Here is a 21,876-nt window from a genome sequence, read left to right on the forward strand (position 1 = left end):
TTTCCCTCTCCAAAGACCACCACGAGGAGACAGGGAGGGTGGAAGAGGCCTGTAAGCAAACTGAGAGTATTTCAGGTAAAAGGTTCTCCAAATAAGGACCAGAATAAAATATGCCAAACCAAGCCAAACGAGGAGCAGAGGAAGAGCTTTCATTTTCATTCATTAGGAAAAAAAGAGTACTTCTGAGCCTCCCCGTGGTAGTTAGGGACACAACCTTAACCTAGTGCCAAATTCCGTTGTCTCTTCTCTTTGTTTGTTTCCCATCTTTTCCTATTTTTTAGTCTTGTTCAGTTTTTAAAAATACTTTCAGACTTGGAGAATGGCTTGATAGAAAATAACCCTAAAAAGCCTTTTCATGAAAGTAGCTGAACCTGAAGTTGGTCACTCAGGCTTTGTCTCTATAGCAAAGGAAGGGAGATTTGAGCTTATTATCTGAGTAATTCAGGGACCCGGTTCTTCATGTCAACTCCCCACATCCTGATCCCAGAGCGATTGTTTGGGGAATGTGGGTTCATGAATGTCTTCTACTCTCCATTTCCCTTTGCTTATGTTACTATTGCTGGCTTGAGGACGGAATGTCATTTAAGAAATGAAATAAAGAATAACTAGGACATCTTGATGAGACCTTTTCTTTTTAAAATGAAGAAAGAAAGAAAGAAAGAAAGAAAGAATTAGCTTTGGCTAACCAAGAGAAATTTTACGAAGGGCTCAGATGGGGTGAATACAGTTCACTCCTATAATTTTTATTCCTTCACTATTATAGTCCGACAGCCAAGTGTCTGCTACATCTTTTCTGGGTGTTAAAGTTAGAGATTATACTTAAATATGTTACTGTTGGAAAATGGAAGATTGGGTCCTAAAGTTTCTCTGCATTTTTCTTGGAGTATCATTTCCTTCCCTGAGTTGATTCCCCACATTGTATTACACTGGCACCAGGCTTACATTTTTATCTGTTTTTCTTTTCCTCCAGAGAAAGTCCCCATGGAAAGCAGCTGAATTCAGCTGAGCAATTTTGCAAACTTAGTCGGCCTCCTTAGAATCATTCCTTCTCAAGCTAAATAGATTGCCACATCCTGAGAGTGTTCTCTTGTAATTAAATTGTACTTAGAATCGCACACAGATTTGGGTTAGGCTGACATGCTGGTGATGTCAAAGAGGGGTCTAGTTAGAAGGTCTTCAGATAACTAGCATGTATAGGGCTTTTTGAAATTGTCTTGCTAAGAAAAAAGATTTGCCTGAGTTGCAAAGGTATTATTCTGCTGACTTAAGCAATAGAAACAGGAGAGGGGGGAGACAGGGATGGTGGCGGCAGGAGCAACGGGTGGGGTAGGGAGTTGGGAAGAGAGACAAAGGTTCTGGGAGAGCAGCCGGTCAGAATTTTTATTGGTGTTAATCTTGAGATGGAAATTTTAAAAGTTAAGACCTAATATAATTTCAAAGGCAAACTATTATTTCCGCGTCCCAGTGGCAAACTCTGGTATTTAAAAAACTTGAGACAATTTTTCTTTTACTTCTTACTAATTTGATTAAATGTCTTACAACCTCATTGTGCCCATTGGCTGAAAGGTTTTTTTAGCATCTCTCAAGGATTTTTAACTTTTTGAGAATGGTAGAATCGTTCACTGAATAATCCACACATCCCTGCATGAGAGAGATGGACTTAAAATTTTTAAAAAATATCTGACTGTTTGTTGGTAATTCTGTAGAGTATCAGAGAGGGCAAGTGCACTGCGCAGAACCAGAAAGCAAATCTAAGACTGGGATGGTGTTAGGCCTTTGGGTCCCTGCTGCCACAGTGACTTTCTCTTTTCCCTAATCTGTCACCACTTTCGAATCAAAGGATGCTCAGGGAATCTCATAGCCTGTGCCCTTCTCAAACCTAAAAGAGACTCTGGAGATAATCTAGTCCAACACTTGAATTTTATAGATAAGCAAGGCAAATCCCAGCGGGGCGAAAGAGATTTGACTAAATCCATGCAACTGGTTAGTGACAAAGTTGGGTTAGACGCCAGAGCCCCGATTCCCACTTTACCCGTCCTTCTATTGTGCTGCATCGATCTTAAACTATACAGAAACTATCACGGGAAGGGCAACACTCGCATAAATTTGGTTATTGCTAACATTTATGACACATATTCTCCAACTGGTGTGGATGATAATGCTTTTCTTATAAGCCATGTCAAGGCTACATCTTTCACCAGCTCCTATTCATGGTGGACCACATGCTTGGATGAGCCGAGAGGTATTTAGAAGTCTGTGGTCCTGACAAGCAGCAGACAGGCAACACAGGGATGTGATTTTCCAGTGCTTCCAGCCACCCAGCCTCCCTTGCCCTTTTCATATTTGTTCTCTTTAGGTCCTACGGAGTCCTTCCCAACTGTTGTATTTGCTCTAGGGCCCCTTCTTTCTCTCTTCCTCTCAGATGATTCCGTAAGCATTTCGTGGGTATCTACCTGAAACCCAGCACTTTGCCAGTGGAACTCTTGGGACGCAGAGTTTGCAGGATGGGGCTTCCATGCCGAGTCCCATTTCTGTTCTGGACTTGTTGAAAATTATTGGAGATATCACTTTACAGCTCCCTGCCTCATTTTTCCCCCTATTTGACAAGGCACACCATAGTTCCTGTCTTCTTTCTTCATCTTTAGAAAATAATGGAAATGAATGAATGAATAAATGGTTACAAAGTACACTGAGTTCTCTGAAGAAAGATGTTATATAATTAAGGTTTATAGTAATCCAGGCAGCTACTTGGGGTCTTTTCCATACATTTTCCTCTCCCCTCTTCCTTCAAGTATTTGTTAAGACACAAAGATCTAAAAATATATGATAATAAATACAATAATAAAATCATTCATCACGGAGCTGGAGGTGACGTTCTGGATCTTAAAATCCAGTTGTCCATCATTCAAATTATAAATATAGCTCTCAGAAAAGTTGTGATTTGCTGAGAATGACCCAGTTTATAAGTCATAGAGGGAGAATTTGAATGAAGAGTCCGGGTTTCAAGTTTAGCGTTGCTTTTGAACATGGCCATACATTCATGCTCAAGTAGCTGATAGTTGAGCAGTTACCTAGGACGTACCTGTTTTTGTGAATGTTCTTACATTGTATGCTCATTGTGTTTCCTTGATTTTAACGCATTTCTCTTACTCTTTTGGCCCCTCCCCAATCTACAGTCGATGTTGCGAAAAGAAAAGTTGTGGCAACCGAAATGAGACTCCTTCAGACCCTGTCATCATCGACAGGTAGGGGGAAAAAGTGATTTTTAAAAAAAACTGTTTCTGGTTTCTTTCCTTTAGAATCTCAGCTCTGAGGGTGGATCACTGGGCTTTGCCGTAAGGTTGGTTTCATTTTATCTTCAAGGCTTGGAGCTGGTCCAACATGTGTTTTCTTGTTTTGGTTGGCCTTTCTTGGAAGAAGTCAGAACCTTCCTTTTTGAACATATGTCTCTAAATCTGTGATGGGATTATTTTCCAGGTGCACTGACTTCAGCCTAATAAGGCGTGTGTGGATGGTAAAAGATGGTAAAGGATGACATCTCTCCCATCTGGCAGGATAGGGTCTCAATCAGTTTCCTAGAAGAGGCAGTATATCCCAAGTTACGCAGTAACTTTCTTATCATTCTCCGTGATTGTGCTGTTGGGCTTGAAGACTGTCAAATTGGATTATGGTTTAGAGGATGATGACAAGCTCTCTGTTGCACTGAGGGAGATTCCTTTCTACCATAGAGGGTTGCATTCTGGGTTCTATGTTTTGTTCAGAGTGGGAAAGGTTCTTGGGACAAGATGCTAATTCATTGAAATGTGATTTCGGCATCCTCAGCTGTATGTTTTTGTGATTGGAAACAGAACTTACAAACCAATGAAGGAATACCAATTTAACTTCCAGCAATCATGTAATTTTTAAGAAATCCCATATTCCCACCCCTAATTTTTTTCTCTTTCGTTAAAAAACGGAATAATTCCCTCTTGCTTCTTTCTCTGGGTTTTTGTGTTTCTAGACAGGTCCTGAAATGGATTGGAGAGACCACAGTCTCCAAAGTTGTTATTCCAATATTCCAGCGAATTCTCAGTTGGGAGAATGGAACCTCTGGCATTCTTCCCAGAAAGCCAGCTTGCTTTCTTCGTGGAAAGTATAGCATAGCCCTAGGAATGAGGAGGCTGGAATTCTGATCCTGTCCTAGCTTCTGACCTTGGACAAAGCACTCAACATCTCTGTTCAATAGTATCGTGAAGGGTATACCTGGAGAGTATGGCCTGTTGCTGTAGGTTTCAGAAGGTAGCTAAAATATCCATGGCAGTTTTGCAGTATTCTCGGAGATCCTTGGAGGATGATGATAGACAAATAGAGAATGTTTGCTGGATGTATATGCTGCTGGTCTTAGGGGGTTCAGGTGACATCAATTTAGGGAGCTCTGGAATTTTTTTAGTTTTTCTGAAAGCGCACAGAAGCTTAAAATTAATGAGTTGTAAGAACTCTTGGGGGCCAGCTGTCTTTCTCATTTGATCGGTGAAAAGACTGAACTCGGGAACGGTGACACGACTTGCCCGCGGTGGCACAGCTGGTTGGAGCAGAGTTGGCCCTAGAACACAGCTGTCCTTACTTCTGGCCTGTGATCCTCTCACTGCCACAAACTTTTCCTCCCAGCACTCTCTGTCCCAATTTATGTGATCACACTTGACATGATTTCCCAACTTCCTAGGATGCACTTGGATCCTCTGGGGAATATGGAGCCCATGAGGGCAGCCTAGACACGGATGCTGTCCTTTCCAGTGTGTCCACTGAGCTCACTAATCTTCATCTAGTCTTTTTTTTTTTTTTTTAACTAACTTTAGCTCCTCTTTCAAGAGGGTACTCTAACCTCATGGTTGTTACATCTTTTCTTGTAATAAACAACCCATAAACCAGCTTTAGAAATGTTTACAAACCCGTAAATGCTAACCTGCACCTTACGTCTCATAAGCACACATCCTAAAGGCTCTGCACTTAGTAGCAGTTCTTTCTCTAAGAAACTATGTAGAACCTGAACTCAGGGAGAGAGCCGAACATGCTATACATAATACACATGTTAATGTACGTAGGCTTTTGGCATCTATGGAGAGAAAAGATTTTCAGGTTGTGTGCCTTCATTGTTTGTGCTAGAATGCTTTGAATTCTTCTGGGAAGGTGGAAATTGTATTTTAGCTGCGTCTTAAGGAGCTTTATGTGACTGTGGCATTTATTTTTACTAGCCTGTGCACAATAAAACAGCCCAGCGATGTCTCTGCATCACTTGAAATATGTGTTACTTCCGAAATGTTGTGCATCTACACATGGAAACATACATACCAAAGGGTGCTATAAATTGACCCGGATCAGATTTTTAGGGAACTCATCTTATTATAAACAGATGCGTTGGTTTGGCTTCTTCATTGTAGGGATTTTGTTTGAAGACACTGCTTGTTTCTTCACCGGAATCTTGCTTCTTGCTCCTGTCTTTTGGGCATTCCTTTGCCTTCTTCCCTTCATTTGTGGAAGGGAAAGGGGATTGAAGGCAGGGTTCCATTTGCCGGAGGTGGGATGGGTGTCTTGTGTCATCCAGGGCTTGAGCGGTGCCTCTGGTCCCTGGGTTCAACACCTGCCGGCTTAGAGATGTTGAGATGACCCATGAGAACCAAACGGGTGCTAAGTAGTCTATTTTGGAATTCCTCTGAGTAAATATATAACTCTCTTCTTTGCCCTCGTTCCTATAACGCCAACTAATTATCTCCTCCCCCTACTCGCTCCATCTAACCAGATGCAGTTAATTTACACTGTCTCTCTTTGAGTTTTCTCACGCAATAGGCATGTTCCACTCTGGCTCCAGGGAAGCCTGTTTATTCCCTTGGAATTGTGTATGTCCGGGGAAGGGGAAGGGGCGGATCAAAAGTGGTTCCCAAATATTCACCGCCAGGGACCCCTCTTTTTTTTTTCCTTCGGTGAGCCAGGTTCTGCAAGATTTTGCCTGCCAAGCTGCAATTAACAAGTAATAATCCAGCTGTAATTTCATTTTTATTAACTGAAGGTGTACAACAGAATGGGAAGGAAAACTCTCATTCCAGAAATGCCCTTGATCTCAGGACTTCCCTGGCGGTCAGGATGGTTAAGGCTCTGCGCTTCCACTGCAGGGGGCAGGGGTTCGATCCCTGATCGGGGAACTGAACTAAGATCCCACACGCCACACGCCGCAGCCAAAAGAAAGAGAGAAATAATTGAAAATTTAAAAAAAGAAATGCCCTTGACTTCATCAATGGCCAGTCAGAGTTTCTAATCTGGGCCAGAACCACCAGTGTTACCACACTAACTTGATAGACTGCCAGCTCAAACACGAAACAACTTGACTTTTCATTTAGCCCACGTGGCCATGTCTTGGGCAGACATTCCATCGCCAATAGGCTGTTTGAAATATGAAGAATAGCTTTCACAACCTCGTGGACCCTTAATTGAAAATCACTGGATTGTACAGTGATTAGCCCCAGACTGGGAATATTTTTCCCCCCTCTAAATGACTCCCTGCCTTAATCTCTCTAGAAACATAAATTTAATTTTTATTTTCAATTGTCTTTTCGGCATGCTTTTGTGAATTCTTGGGCAGCCACACCCCTCTCCAAAAAGCCAGGCCAGCACACAGCCCAGCAGGACTTGCTGCTGAATCAGGGGCCTCCAGCAGAGCCTTCCTTCTGTGTAGAAATGCGCGCCCAGAGCGGCAGTAGGGTTTATTCATTTTGAGGGTAAAAATTCAAAGTTCCTATCTGAAGAAAACTCAACAAAGCAGAACAAAACAAAACCAACAATGAAAACATAATCCATACCGAGGTCTTCAGCCTACACCTTGTGCATAAAGACCTCTGTGTGGTAAATAAAAATAAAAGGGCTCAAGCGGACTTACGTTTGTGGTTTCAGAAGGAAGTTCTAATTCAACCTTGTTTTTCATGGGCTGTGCTTTCTTTGGGCTCTGTTTTCTCTCTGAAACTTCTGAACAGCTACCGCATCTCTGGGCTCAGGAGAGTTTGGTGGTCCGTGGGAAGAGGGAGAAGGGAAACGAGTCTTCACCGTTCCTGTTCTTGCAGCCCCATGAAAAGTCAGATGGGAGGAGGGGCAAGAGTTCTTTCTGAATCTTTGAAGGCTGCCCCTGCCCGTGTGCACACAAGTATGATATTTTCTGTCAAAGGGCAGCTCCAACCTGTCTCTCACATGCAAAATATCCCAGACTTTTGTCTTCGGATCCTGGACTCCTATATTTATGAGCTCAGCTTCCAGAAGGACTGTTTTAAGTTTCCGTAATTTTTGTTTATTTTATTTTTCAAGAAGCCAAACGAGCAACAGAATGATCTTCATTCAGAAGGTTTACGCAGAAATACCTGGTATTTATTTGCCCATGAGGCGTTTTCCTGATATTATCTCCCTTTAAAAAAAATTTTTTTTTTTAAATTGTGGTTATATAACATAAATTGACTATCTTAACCATTTTTAAGCGTACAGTTTAGAGGTATTAAGTACATTCACCTTGCTGTGCAACCATCACCAGCATCTGTTTACAGAACTCTTTTCATCCTCCCAAATGGAAACTCTCTCCCCATCTCCCCCTCCCCCCAGTTGCTGGCAACCACCATGCTATTGATACTTTCTCTATGAATTTGACTCCTGTAGGTACCTCATATGATACTGTATTTGTCTTTCTTTGACTGGTTTATTTCACAGCACGATATCCTTAAGTTTCCTTAATGTTGCAATATGTATCAAGATTTCCTTCATTTTTAGGGCAGAATAATATTCCATTGTCTGGTTGTACTACCTTTTGTTCTGTTTGTCTGTCAGTGGACACATGGGTTGCTCCAACCTTTTGGCTACTGTGAAAAATATTGCTATAAATATGGATGTACAAATATCTCTGCGAGTCTCTGTTTTCAGTTCTTTTGGGTATACACCCAGAAGTGGAACTGCTGGATCACATGGTAGTTCAGAGAACCATCATGCCATGTCCATAGCAGTTATGCCATTTTACATTCCCACCAGCAGTGCACAAAGGTTCCATTTTCGCCACATCCCAAATTACTTGATATTTTCTTGTTTAGTTTAGTGGTTTTTCTTTTTCTTTTTTCTTTTTTTTATAGTTGCCATCCTAATGAGTATGAGTTTTTTCTTTTTTTAGTGAAGCTTTCTCCTGCTACCATCTTGGAAGGAATCCTCACCTGCTGCTTTCCCCCACTCTGGTCCAGGTTTCTTGTTTGCCCTCCCTCTGCCATCTGGCACATCCTCTTCCTGCTTCTCTCTGCCTCACCAGCTACCTTGTTCTACCAGAGAAGTGTTTGGTTCCTCTTTCCTCTGGGCCACACTTCCTGTTCCTCTCTCCGTGTATCGCTTAACTCCAGAAAGTGTTATTGGTGGAATGGGAGCTTTCAGAGAATAACTGTGGGTCGTGAAGCCCTTATGGACCTTCCGTGCGTGCTAGAGGGTGTGACATTAATCCTGAACACCGGAGTTTTTCTTTTGGTTAATTTATCAAATGACCTCCGTATTGATCTCTTCTTGATTTGTGGTGTAGATTCTGCTTTTAACCCCACTGTCCCTTTCAGCATAGAAGCAGTATTTGGATAGTAGTGAACTGTAGGTCAGATTTATGTCCACAAAGCCCAGTGGATTCTTACCATCCTAGGCCACTCAGGCTGGTTTTCGGTCTGTGACCACTCCCTCCCTCTCCCTAGAAATGGACAAATCAGATATATCAGTAGTGACTCCTCCTGAATGAAGAATTCTGTCTCTGAGAAGGATGGATAAGAACAATACTCAACATTTATCTAACATTTAACTGACACTTATGGTGTGCTGGGCACAGTGCTAAGCAATTTGTGCTCGCTAACTAATGTTCAACAGTTGAGAAAAGTCTTAATTTTACAGAGGAAGAAATGAGTCTTAAGGAGGTAGGTCACAAAGCCAGCTTCCGTGGTGAAATTGGAGTGTCGTCAGCGGGTGGAAGTTATGGAGAAAAAGAGTTTGGTGTAATAGAAGGAGAAGCTTCCCAGAATTTAGAGCTGTTGAGGAACAGGAAAACCTGGTGAGCATGGTTTGAAGACCTCCTGATGGGAACGCTAGAGAGAGGATCGGTTCTCTGGGACGTGGTGAGCATCGCTGGCCTCTGAAGTACCATTTAACTCTGAGATTGTGCAAGTCACATGCAACGGAGTGACAGGTTTGACGGAATATCGGTCCCCAGAGAGACAACATGATGTAGCGGGAATGGCCCTGAACTAGGATCAGGACACCTGCTTCTGACCCCAGATCGTTCACTAACTAGCTGTCTAATGTCATGGAGGTCATGAGCCGCCTCTCTGAGCCTCAGTTTCCCTATCTGTAAAATGAAGTGCTTTGGATTAATGGGTGAGCTTTACATTACCTTCCAGCTCTAAATTCTCTGCTTCTAGCAAGAGGCCCAGGTTTGGGTGTCAGGCATGCTAATTCATCATCCTTGCTCACCAGTAATTTACGGGAGCTATGCATATGTGCCTTCTCTGCACAGACTACTGGGCATAGGGGAGCCCAGTGCTGGGAAGAGTCTACAAAATCCTGGCCTTGGGTTTTTTGTTTATTTGTTTGTTTTTTAGTGAAAATTCCATTCCCTCGGAGAGGTTCAGATGTTCTCACTAAAAAACTCAGATTATTTCACCAAAGTGAAAACATCATTCTTTCATGTTCTCCTTCCTTCGTTTTCTAGTAAAAGCTTTGCTCGTTTCTTGGCCATGTTGGGGGGAGATACAGGTAGGAGAAGGGACTCTTCTAATTTCTGGTGCAGAAGAATGTCCCTTTGGGTTGAGACTCTTCATTGGATGACAACCTGAGGCAAGTGGGAAACAAGAAACAAAATTCCCTTTGAGAAAATCATTGTCCTCCTAATTAAAGAACTGAAAAGTTGTGATCTTCATTTCTGTAATTGGTTTAATTTTTAAGAATTATACTGTCTCCACTAGACTGACCAATCTTCCTAGACTTCAGAACTTTAGCATTTGACACAAGCTGGCCTAGTTGTCTATACATCGATTCACTCCGTCATTCATTCATTGAGTAATTTTTTTCTGTTGTTCAGTTATTAAGCTAATATTCGTGAATCCCTGGCACTGAGAGGCCATCAGGGAATAACACAGGCATGGTTCTGCGCTCATGGAGCTGACAGTTTAAATAATCACACAGAGAAAAATACATTTGCAAACTGTGAAAGTGCTTTGAAGACTAGGTGAGTGAATGGTAGACAGGTTTCAACTTTCTAGTCCCATCATTTCTTTCTCTAAGAATCAACATGGAATCGAAATGTTTGTCCCATCAAACAGACCTCGAATATGCCCCCCGTCTCCCTCTGCACACATCAGTCCAGCCTGGAATCCCCGCCGCCAACTCTCTGCCAATATAAATCTGATCCCCTTTTCAAGACCTTGTTTAGAGTCTACCATTTGAAAGGAATCAATTCTTGTAGCCAAAGTCTTTTCACTGACACTGTCACATATACTCGCTCTCATTAGGATGTATGGGTATTGTTATCTTTTTCCCTATGTGGGCTTGCCTTACCTTTCCAACTATATTGTAATTCTTGGATGTCAGACAACATATGTCACTTAAGTCTTGACTCTAATACCATTAGCTCTGGGATGGTGTTAATGGTGCTACCTCTTCCATTGAGCTGTTGTATTAAATCTTTAACGTGTGTATGGTGCCCATACAGTGCATGACAGAATAGATGCTTTTAAAAAAGTCATAGCAATTATTAGCCTGTGTCTCTCAGTGTCTAACCAGTGGCTTGGATACCAGACACTCAGTAAATATTAGTTGGCAGATTAATCTCTGACTGCCAAGCATCAGAGAGTTTGGATGACGGAGTCTTTTGCCAGTTTATATAGGACCTTTCTTGTAAGTACCTGTATTTGACAACTGCTTAGCAATCTTACCCCCCAGGGGCAGAGTGGTGCAAAACAATGCCAAGAAGAGAGAGCTAGGGTTGTAAGGCAGAATGAATCATTCAGGAAATATTTATCTAGGGCCTGTCGTAGCAGGGTGCCCTTAGGGATAATAAGATTGAGTAGACACAAAGCTTTCCCATCAGGAGCTTACAGTTCAAATGGAAAAAACAAAAGATGTGCAGAAATAACCGTGATGGAATGTAGAATGTGAACAGTGCCACAAAAGATGTAGATATTAAAAACTCTGGAAGAACTGAAAGTGGGAAGACGAATTTCATCTAGGCAGTGGTGTACGTGGTGAGAGCTGTAACGTGGACAGAGGCAGGTGAGGTCAAAGGGCATTCTAGGAGAAGGAAAGCATGCAGGAAAAGGCATGTGGAAGGGAAAGAATTCCTTAAATCTGCTCGTTATTTTATTTATTTATTTATTTTTGCGGTACGCGGGCCTCTCACTGTTGCGGCCTCTCCCGTTGCGGAGCACAGGCTCTGGACGCGCAGGCTCAGCGGCCATGGCTCACGGGCCCAGCTGCCCCGCGGCATGTGGGATCTTCCCGGACCGGGGCACGAACCCGTGTCCCCCGCATCGGCAGGTGGACTCTCAACCACTGCGCCACCAGGGAAGCCCTCTGCTCGTTATTTTAGAGGTGCACGGATATGTGTAAAGGGGGACAGTAGGAGAGGTTGGAAAGATTATTTGGGCCCAGATTTCCGAAGACTTTATACGCCTTTACAAAAGTGTGTTGACATTGTTGTGTTGGCAGTGGGAAGATATCAAAGGATTCTGAGTAGTACAATTAGAAAATGGAGAACGAAGGTAGGGTAACCTGTTCGGAAGACGTTACAATAGTTCACAAATGCGTTTCTTTTCGTGGCTGTTTGGGAACATATGGGTTTACCTGCCAAAGCTTGGGCATTATTTCCATCACGCTATACCATCAGGGACTGGGAAGATGGGCACAGTCTTCAAATTTTGTGAAGTAAAATGTTTCAGTTTCTGATTTTGTTTCTTTCAACTTCTTCTGGACATGTGTGCCTTCTTCCACCAGCAGCAGCTGGGAATCAGGTTTTTCCTTGCCAGATACGAGTCACGGAGGTGAAAGGCCCATTTTCTCACCTCTCCACACCCCACCTCCCCTCCCCCAGTACGCCCACCACTCCAAAGCTTTCGCTGGTGTTGCCACTTGTCCCCATGAGTATGCGTCCTTTGTTCACTGGAAAGCTCAGATCCTTTGCAAAGAACTGCTGTTGTACCATCTGGCAATCTGTGAATTTTTTAGTAGCCTGGATGTTTGTGAGAAAGCAGAAACTCGGAGGCCAGACCTGAACCATTTATAAGTAATTCTTTAGAAAAGAGGGAGAAAGACCAAAACCAGTTCACCTTTACTAGCATCCTCTCATTCAAAGTACTTGTGCAGGTCCCCTGGCTCAATTCCCATTGAAAGTCAGAGGGCCAGCTGGATGTAGGGGGTTGTTCAGAACAGATAATGGTACCCTTCAACTTCCAGCGTCTTCCTCATAAAATTGTGTGATGTGATTAAATGGCAGATTTGCCAGGAAGTAGGTGAGTCCAGAAGTGGAAGAAACATACTCTGAAACGGTACTGTGGTGGAAATAAGAAATAGATATTTGGGGCTTCCCTGGTGGCGCAGTGGTTGAGAATCTGCCTGCCAGTGCAGACAACACAGGTTCGAGCCCTGGTCTGGGAAAATCCCACATGCCATGGAGCAACTGGGCCCGTGAGCCACAATTACTGAGCCTGCGCGTCTGGAGCCTGTGCTCCGCAACAACAGAGGCCGCGATAGTGAGAGGCCTGCGCACCGCGATGAAGAGTGACCCCCACTTGCCACAACTAGAGAAAGCCCATGCACAGAAATGAAGACCCAACACAGCCATAAATAAATAAATAAATACATTGTGTATTATTTAATGAGCAACTGGGCCCGTGAGCCACAATTACTGAGCCTGCGCGTCTGGAGCCTGTGCTCCGCAACAACAGAGGCCGCGATAGTGAGAGGCCTGCGCACCGCGATGAAGAGTGACCCCCACTTGCCACAACTAGAGAAAGCCCATGCACAGAAATGAAGACCCAACACAGCCATAAATAAAAAATAAATAAATACAAGAAATAGATATTTGTCTATAAGAAAGGTATCTGTTTCCAAAGTTGTCTGTCTGGCTTTCAGGGGAACAAAGGCCCCGGAACCTAGGAAAGATTGATAAGACTACATGCTCACCCAGAGAGAACTTTCTAGAACTTCCAGTTATTTTCTCTCCCTTTCTGTTTGAGCAAACAGGGCTGGATAAGTTCTTCTGGGTCTATTTTTGACCCAGCCAAGAGGCTACCAGACCAAATGGCTGGAAAATAGGACACATATCCCAAGGAGATGAAAAGGTCGTTATCCGCAGATGATTTGCAGATTTAGGATTCTACCCACTAGGGCTTGACTAGATTATTTGTTGATTGAAATCTTGTAAAAGTTGTTCCTTTTGTGGCTCTGTTCTGTGCTGCACAGTGACCTAGAGTTGCATTGGAGGAGGTATTTGATCAGAAAGGAAAGTTGTTGAGTGAAAAGATGCCCAAAGCATGTTAGGCAGCCAAGACCCAAATCTATAGGGAGTCAGCATCTCATCAGTCTGGACCAGGTAATTAATTATATGACTGTCCTCCAGAAAAGTTCTGCTCTAATCTTAACCTTTCAGCCCCCTCAAGACCACCAAGGAGCCAGAGCTGGTGAGAAACACTGCAGCTGCTCCCGTGTAACAGGAGCTTTCGAGAAGGAAGTAAGGGAGAAATTGCTAGTCCCACTGAAATAATGACAGGAATGGAAGACTTTGGAGGGGTGGAACCATTGGATTCAGGCCAACACTTTGGGGTTAACACCTCCATTTTTTTTAAAGGCCCATAAGATGCTGGGACTTTTAAAAAAAAGAGAACCTGCAAAATGGTGGAACGCTTAGGGGTCACTGCCCCTCTGAATGCTCTTATACATAGCCCCTTCAATAAAACCTCTGAGGTGAGTCGCCATGGAGACCAAGAATGAGCCTATCTTTTTTTTTGGCTTTGGGTCCAATTTGCACAATTGCACAGGATATTTTCATGATTGATTTAAAGCTAAGCACATGACTCATTATGGCTATAGGTACTGGCTCTCTCATCCCAATTCAGTTGAGAAAACCCGATTGAAGGCAGCTACTCCAGGGGCTGTGTAACAAGCAGGTCAAAGACTCAGTTGGGAGTAGAGACAGGATCTCTAGCTCCCAAGGCAAAGCTGGGATGGTCTATGAAAGCTGAGGGAGCGGGCAGGAAAAGCTATGGCATTCATGTCGATACACTGCTGCTGTTCTGCAAAGCTTCTAACCAGACTGAGCTTCGGAGGACTCATCGCCTTCCAAGCCAGGGGTCAGACTGATGGCATTTTACGTTGACTATAGTAGTCAGTTTGTATGTAGCCAGTTTCTTCTGTGGAAAAGGCTTCTTCTTACTCCAGAAGAGGTGAGGTTGTACGGAGGACATAGATTTAAGACCTGTGGGTTGAGTGTTTGAAGTGACTTTTATTCCTGTCCTATGACAATGACTGTAGAATAATCTCAGATCTGGGTTTGACTCTACCCTTTTGCCATTCATGCATTCACCCATTCACTCATTCCTCCCTCTCACTGAATCTGGAGTTGCCAGATTTAGCACATAAAAATATAAAATGCCCAGTTAAATTTAAATATCAGATAAACACGCATGAGTTTTTTTTTGTATAAATAAGTCCCAGTTAAATTTGAATTTCAGAAGAACAACAAATACTGAAAAGTATGAGCCTTTCTCATGCAATATACTTACACTGAAAAAGTATTCGTTGTTTGTCTGAAATTCAAAATCACTTGGGCATCCTGTATCTTATCCGGCAACGCTACCTGAATCCCAGTTTCTCATCTGAAGAATAGGGAAGGCAGGGCTGCCTTACGGTGCTGGGAAGGGGAGAGAGATGCGTGAAGGAGCTCGGAGCCCCAACTGGCCCCAGGGCCAACCAGCACGTGTACGGTCCCTCCTGGTAGTGTGTTTTCTGTCTCCACCTGGGGCTTATCACCTTTGCCCCACATGTCCGTGTGGAAGTTGATTCACACTTAGGAGATTCAGTTTGGAGGCTGAGAGGTGAGCAGGAAGCTTTACTGGGAACCAGCAGCATTTTGCGGGCCCCTCGTCTTTGCCAGTTTCTCCCCCACAGCCCCGTGTTCTGTCTCTTCTCTCTCTTTTGTCACCTCTCGGTGCCTTGGGCTCATGTCCCGTCTAGTCCCTGTTTTATGGACTTGTCGCCTCCCCGGCATCGCTTTTGCTTCGAGTCCACCCGTCCACCGTCTCCTGTTCACTCTCTGCCTTTCCTGAAAGCCTTTGTTCGGTCTTTCCCCGAGTCTCTGTCTTCAATGCTTCACACATGTGGGATTGTTTAGGCTCAAGTGATAAATTGCATGAAGTTAAAGGTAAAAGGGAAGCTCCTCTCTCCCGACTTGGTCTGGGCTGACGTTTGAACAAGAGCCAGACTTTCCTTCGATTTAGCGCGAGCGGTCCACTTGGTGCTTGCCCAAGTCAGCGTAGACTGGCTTATGCATTTTATCATCCAGATGTTGAGTCACATGATGAAATATAACCGTCATGTAGACATCTATCTGGGTAATTTAGTGAACTTAAAAAAAAAAAATCTAACTTTGAAAATTTGATGTCATGTCGAGTCAGCCTGTGTAGAAAAAGGGGCAGCAGATTTAAAAATTCCTCTTCTGCTTCTCTCGCGCCCCACCCTTGTCCCCGTCTACCTCTTTCACCTTTGTCCACGTTCTTTTTCCTTCCTGCCTTCACCTTTAGGGTCTCCCTTGCTTTCTTCCCGCCTGCCTTGAGGTTTTTTTTTTTTTTTTTTTTTTTTGGCTGAGCCGCGCCGCTTGTGGGATCTTATTTCCCCGACCAGGGATCAAACACGAGCCCTCAGCAGTGAAAGCGTGGAGTCCTAACCACTGGACCGCCAGGGAAGTCCCTGCGTTGCTCTCTAGTGGTGGGTCTGAACTTGATTCCAACGCAGGTGGTCAGAACTATCGCCGTGAGCAACTTGTCCCTAATGCCTTTCTTTCGGATCCTTCCTTCCCCCTTTTCCTTCCCTGATGAAATGTGAAATGCTGGTTTTACTGTAGGTGTTCCGTTGGTAACTGTGGCTTGGTGGTTTTCACTTCGAGTGGAGTCCACTGAGCTTGTAAATTGTGTTGGATCAGTGAGCCCATAATGAGACCTCCAAACCCAAACCGTGCCAGTCTGCTGGGATTTTATTGTTCGTAAAGCTCCTTCCCTGGGGAGGGATAGAGTCATTAGGTGTGCACTGTATTTAATATTTGGTCATGACAGGAAGCAAAAATTTTCTATTTTTATGGTGGCTACTGAGTTTTTAAAGCAGTTGTCAAATTCCCATCACTGCGACTGGAAGCAAGTAAACCAGACATTGACGTAAGCCTATCCTGTGTATGGTTTGGGTTGGGGCCCAACTCCTTTAGCATCTTTCTCCTCTCTCTGCCTGAACTTCCGACCCCTGATGGCTGCCACCACCTACACATGGGCGTGACTCACGTGGAAGGCCCCGCCCCAGCTCTTCCTTGTCAGGTAGAAACATTCTTTCGCTAAAGAGGAAGTGGAGCTGTGGGCTTCTCTTTGAGAAGCCCTGCCCTGTCCTTTAAAACACTCCCCTCTTTAGATGAGAAAAGTGCTTGAAATTTTTCAAAACCGGCTCTTCGCTGAAAACCTTCTCCTGCTTTCTTAACCCCGATCAGGTAGGTGGTTTGAGTGTGACGCCTATTCTGAGAATTTCCAACCTAACCCAGCACCAAGGAAGCCCCAAGTCAAGGTGTAAGGTCTCCTTGTTTCGTGAGCATGGGGATGCTTTAGCTTAGGAACTTCCACCACAGAGCCCAGGTTCTGCAGTAAACCTAAGTACTGGCAGACTAGAGCAGAGAGAGCAATTTGGTGAGTTTGCATGATTTCTATCACTTGGGACAGTCCGACCTGTGATACTGGACTACTAGGTGAAATTTCCAAGGACATAGGCTCAGCTGCTCCCCAGCTGCTCTATAGTTAAGGCACCTACAGAGGCCTTAACTAGTAGTTACCCCATACGTCACGGGGCCAATGGTCCACTGACTTGTGGATGCTAGCCTATCCTGACAGCAGGATTCTGTGATGTCAAGGCTTGAGCAGAAGGCCAGTTGTTTTGAGACCCATTCCATCTGTAGACTATCTTGATCTCTTCAGCATCTTTTTTTTCCCCTAGTAGGAAACTAAAAATGAGGCGTCAGTGACATGCTTCTAGGGGAAGTCACAGCCTACCATTTTTTCGAGTTTTACAGAGCTTAGCGGGAACCAGCTGGGCAAAACTGTGTCAGAAAAAAAAAAATTGTCATGTTGGATCTGACCTGCAAAACTGTGGAACTAACTCTCAGCTGTTACTCAGATGTGATGACCTTGAGAAAAACTTCTGAAAGCTCCCTGGCATCTGAAGGCTAAACTTGTTGCGCATTAGAGAGTTCCAGGCAAGGTTCGGAAACCTTGGCCTAAAGGCAGAAAACCCGACCCAGGGAGTAAATGAAAGAATCTCCTTTCCAAACTGAAAATGTTGCCCACCTCTCCTCTGAACTATTATGCCTGCAAAGGGGGAGGATGCCTAATACCTTCCCAGAATTTTGGAGTTCTAAACTGCGCCCCCACTCCGCCACTTTGTTTTTTAACCATGGATCCCATTGATGGTCCAGGGAATCCTATGGGTCTATAATACCGTTGGGGCTTATTGTCTACATTTAAAATTTAGGTTGGGGGCAGTGAAAATAAAGATCTAATGTTTACCCATCCAAGTTCATGAACCTCTTCCATCTCTAGACACGTGGGAAGTGCCGCCAATGGCACAGTCTGTCCTTTCTTTTATCTCATCTCCACCCTCTCTGTTCTCTTTCTTGCCTCTTCACTTTCGCCTCACCCTTGTTCTTTCCTCATTTTCTCTTTTTCCTCTCCTCTCATTTCATGTCTGTCTTTTTTCTGGCCCTCCTTTGTCTCCTCTCCTGTATCCCTCCCTAAGTTCCGGAGGACTTCGGCGGGAGCTGGCTGCCAGCGTGTTTGTCGGTAACTTCGTCTTAGCCGGTCTGTTGCTCTCAGTGGCCCATTTGTTTGCTCCTGTGAAGAAGAAAAAAATAACAGAAAACTTTTCCAACCTATGAGTTCCGTTGTCTCCCTAGGGATCCTTGTTTGAATCTTTGCTGTAAGATTTTTTTTTTTTTTCCTATTAAGTACCAAAGAAATAATTGCCTTATCGTTAACAAACAGAACCTGGCTCTTATCACCCCATACCCCAGAGCCTTTGGTGCAAAAGTTGGGCCGTGCCAAGTGCATGCATTAACCTGATACGCGAAACCCCTTTTCAAAGCTGGTCCTTGGAGGACGCTCATTGAGGGCGTTTTTGTCGGGAGGTGGCACAGTGAAAGCACTTCTTACAGTACTGGGTGCCAAAAGAGATTGGCTGGCGTTTACACCTCTGTTACAACAGAAAAGAGTGTATTTTTCTGGGAGGAACATTTTCAGATTGTTCTAATTGTCACTGGCAACGAGCAATCCTTGGAACTTGCGTCTCGCGGGGGGCCTCACTGGAGTTTTAAAGCATCCCTTGGCACAGAGACTTTTTGGTTCTGTGGTTGAGCTTGTAGCCTGTAAAACGCAAACGGATCTTAAAAGCCCCAGGCCTGGCTGCCCACTTCGCCCTGTGAGAGGATGTGGCATAACCTGGAACCCCGGCTGCACTGACAGTGTGGATTCCGAGTTTGTTTTTGGAGCCGTGGAGATCTCCCGTGAGAGCTCATTTGCATCTCCTAACAGTCTCTTGGCTTCGACCTGTTCATGCTCTGTTTTATAAAGAGTGGAGATCTTCCTTTGGAACCTGGATAAATGGTGGTATCTTCATCTCCCTTCAATCCATGGTATCATTTTCAGAAAAGCTGAATGTGAAGCTGGCCTCTTTCTGTTCCAATCCAGCATCGGAGTGATAAAACTTCGAGTGTCTTTTGGATCTTTAGACAAGGCAGAAGCGCAAGGGACCTGGGGAAATGCTCACTTTGGGGTCAACTCGAATTGCCATCCTTTAAAAGAAAAGTTTTCCCTATTGTGTCTTCTTTGTTCAAATAAAATAAATAAATAAGAAAACTGCACAACAAAACACCAGAAAGGTATACGATGTTGCGTCGACATCAGATACTGACAGCAAGTCTCAAAAGATCCTTGGGGAAGCTTTTGTTTGGGGTGGGAGAAATCTTTCTCTTAAGCGTTTCCCAGCATTCTTTCAAGACATCTGGTTCTCTCATTTACTCTGCCTTCTGTGCTTTTTTTTTTTTTTTAAGATAACTCTACTACTGTCATTATTTTTATTATTTTTACCCATTTAACTAAATGTGCTGAATGGTGATCCCGCATGGCAGCTTGTCTCAAACTTGTTTGACCTTCGGAAGTGATGACCTTAACCAATTTTTACTGGCAACTGTCGTGACTTTATTACTCAGGAGACAGTTTATTTTTGTTCCTTAAAGAGAGAGTGAACAAGAGAGAGTGAGCTTTTCCTAAGATCAAAGACAAGGAAAGAGTTAGGAGGTTATACCCACCCATCTCTATGCTGGAGCAAAATTTTTCTCTTTCCTATCCTGTTTTATTATTATTCTCAGTGTCCTTATAAAAGCATAAATAAACAAGGTGGAATCTCACCCATGCCTCCTGCACCCGCATTTCCTTCTTAAAGCATGTGGGAATCTCCTCTGTTTGCATTTGGAAATTGGGCTGCTGAAGTTGAAGCATTGTCTGATGTAACCATCATGTGATTTTCTTTTGACCAATATAAGTAGAGGCCAAATCGATTAAATACAAAGAAAAAGAAAATGAAACAAAATAAAAGGAAGCAAACTGGGCTGATCAGTTCTCTGCTCGAACTTGAGTAGACATAGGTCTGAGTGAGAAGAGTTAACTTTGCTACCATCCGTGCCCTGCTGCCCTTAGCCGATATCACCAAAACCAAATCTATGCAGGCAGAATGGTAAAGAGGTCCCCAAGTGGAATGAGCACAGTAAATGAATTGCTCTTATCCTGGGGGCAGGGTAGCGTGAGAACTATCAGAATAGAGCAGGACCGGCTGCTTCACCCGCCCAGCACCAAAGAGCGTATGTAGGTTTCTGGCGTCATAAATCTCAAAGGCCTGCAAACCACTGTGAGAAAAGAACATTTACGCCGTAGCATCCTACCTGGAAATGGAACAATTCCCTTCTAGGTTATTTATGGCCGTCGATTGGGGAAAATATTAGGGCTTTGAAGTAGAGCATTCCTTCCGGTGGGAAGAAAAGGGCTTCTTGAGGCGGTAGAGCCATGGAGGCCACTGTGGTGTTGGGAAGGGGTCTTATCAAGTCCCCTATAGCTTAGGAGCTGCTGTCTGCTATCACCAGCATCCACCTATAGTCACTGCCCCCAGGGGTTCCTCTTTCTCGAAGGACTCAGCATGCAGGTGCCATTGGTCCAGCCTTTGCCACACATCAGGAAATTTCAGGACGGTTGTCCAAGAGCTAGACCAAGGCACCAGGAGTTTGTGAAGAAACCTTCATTGACACACTGGGCTAGGGTGGAAATCTCCTTTATAGACGTAGTTTAAAATTTGGATTACTAGAGCATCAGTAAGTGCCGCTGGTAATAAGAATGAGCGGCTTCGGGAATTCCCTGGCGGTCCAGTGCTTAGGACTTGGCTCTTTCACTGCCGAGGGCCTGGGTTCCACCCCTGGTCGGGGAACTAAGATCCCACAGGCTGTGCTGCACAGCCAAAAAAAAAAGAAAAAAAAAAAGTTTGTTAAGAGGGTAGATCTCAGGTTAAGCGTTTCTTACCATAGTAAAAAACTAAAAACAAAAAAAGAATGAGTAGCTTCTAGCAATTGGAGCCTCTGATGTGTTCTCCATGTCGTCACCCCACCCCACTGCCATGGCTCTCATACTGTCTCAACTTAAGGAAGTCAAGCCATTGCTATTGACTTAGCTGAATAATCAAGCACTTGGTCAGTGCACAAATGTGTAGTGAGTCCTTAGTAGCACTCAGCCCTGTGGTTATGCCATGGGGAAATAGGAGGACTTCTGGTTCAAGGTGGAAGGGCACGGGCTTGTAGCTGGGGAAAGGTGAGCATTTATACATTCCTGATTCTCTCAGCTTATCCACGCACCAAAGAACTCCTAAAATACGCTGGGTATCTCCAGGGCTCAAGCTTAGCAGTGGGTTCTAGAAGTCATGTTGATATTGTTGCTATATTGTTTTTTTTTTTTATCTTCTTTTTATCTTATTTTCTTGGTCTACCCATCACGGGACAGAGGTCACAGCACCGTGACCTTTTCCTAGTGGAATGGACCTCTGAAGAAATCACATGGCCAAGTTTGTATCAGGGGTCCACATTTGTTTCCTCCACTCTTTTAATCAGAATGCTCATTTAATTCTATGCCAGCACCTGTTCAGCAATTAACACCCTACGATTTGCATCTTACCCTGACATTTGCTATCTTTCCAATTAGTTTTTATATCAGTATAATTAGGCAGGGTTATTACAGTGCATCAAGCAGGGTCATGGTTATTCCCAAGCCTTTAAGCACTTTCCCAGATTTGTTTAGGGAAGCCACGAAGGGCAAATGGTTGCTTAGGATCACTGTTTTTCTTCTTCATTCAGATCAGGAGAAAACTGTTTCCCCATGTGGCTCATGAAAGATCAGGGAAATATGTCAACGTACAAGAATTAGTATTATGTAGTTCATGACTTTTGGGGGAATTTACAGAGGATTATAAGTGAGGTACATAAGGTGGATGTATTGTGGCCGTTTCCTGTGCGGGGGGGGGGGGGGG

At 44.0% G+C, this 21,876-nt stretch overlaps 1 protein-coding gene across 4 annotated transcripts in view; it reads left to right on the forward strand.

Annotated features, from left to right (window-relative positions):
• EBF2 (EBF transcription factor 2) overlaps positions 1-21,876 on the forward strand; it is a 197,407-nt gene that overhangs the window by 8,202 nt on the left and 167,329 nt on the right. For 3 of the 4 annotated variants that reach the window (XM_007466176.1, XM_007466177.1, XM_007466178.1), the window contains exon 6: positions 3,177-3,245. The exons of the other annotated variant lie outside the window; for it this stretch is intronic. In XM_007466176.1, coding sequence (XP_007466238.1) covers positions 3,177-3,245 — 69 coding nt within the window. The remainder of the gene's footprint in view (positions 1-3,176; positions 3,246-21,876) is intronic. 4 annotated transcript variants of the gene reach the window in all.

This window comes from Lipotes vexillifer, unplaced genomic scaffold (assembly GCF_000442215.2).
Source record: "Lipotes vexillifer unplaced genomic scaffold, Lipotes_vexillifer_v1.1 scaffold308, whole genome shotgun sequence".
Taxonomy (NCBI): Eukaryota; Metazoa; Chordata; class Mammalia; order Artiodactyla; family Lipotidae; genus Lipotes; species Lipotes vexillifer.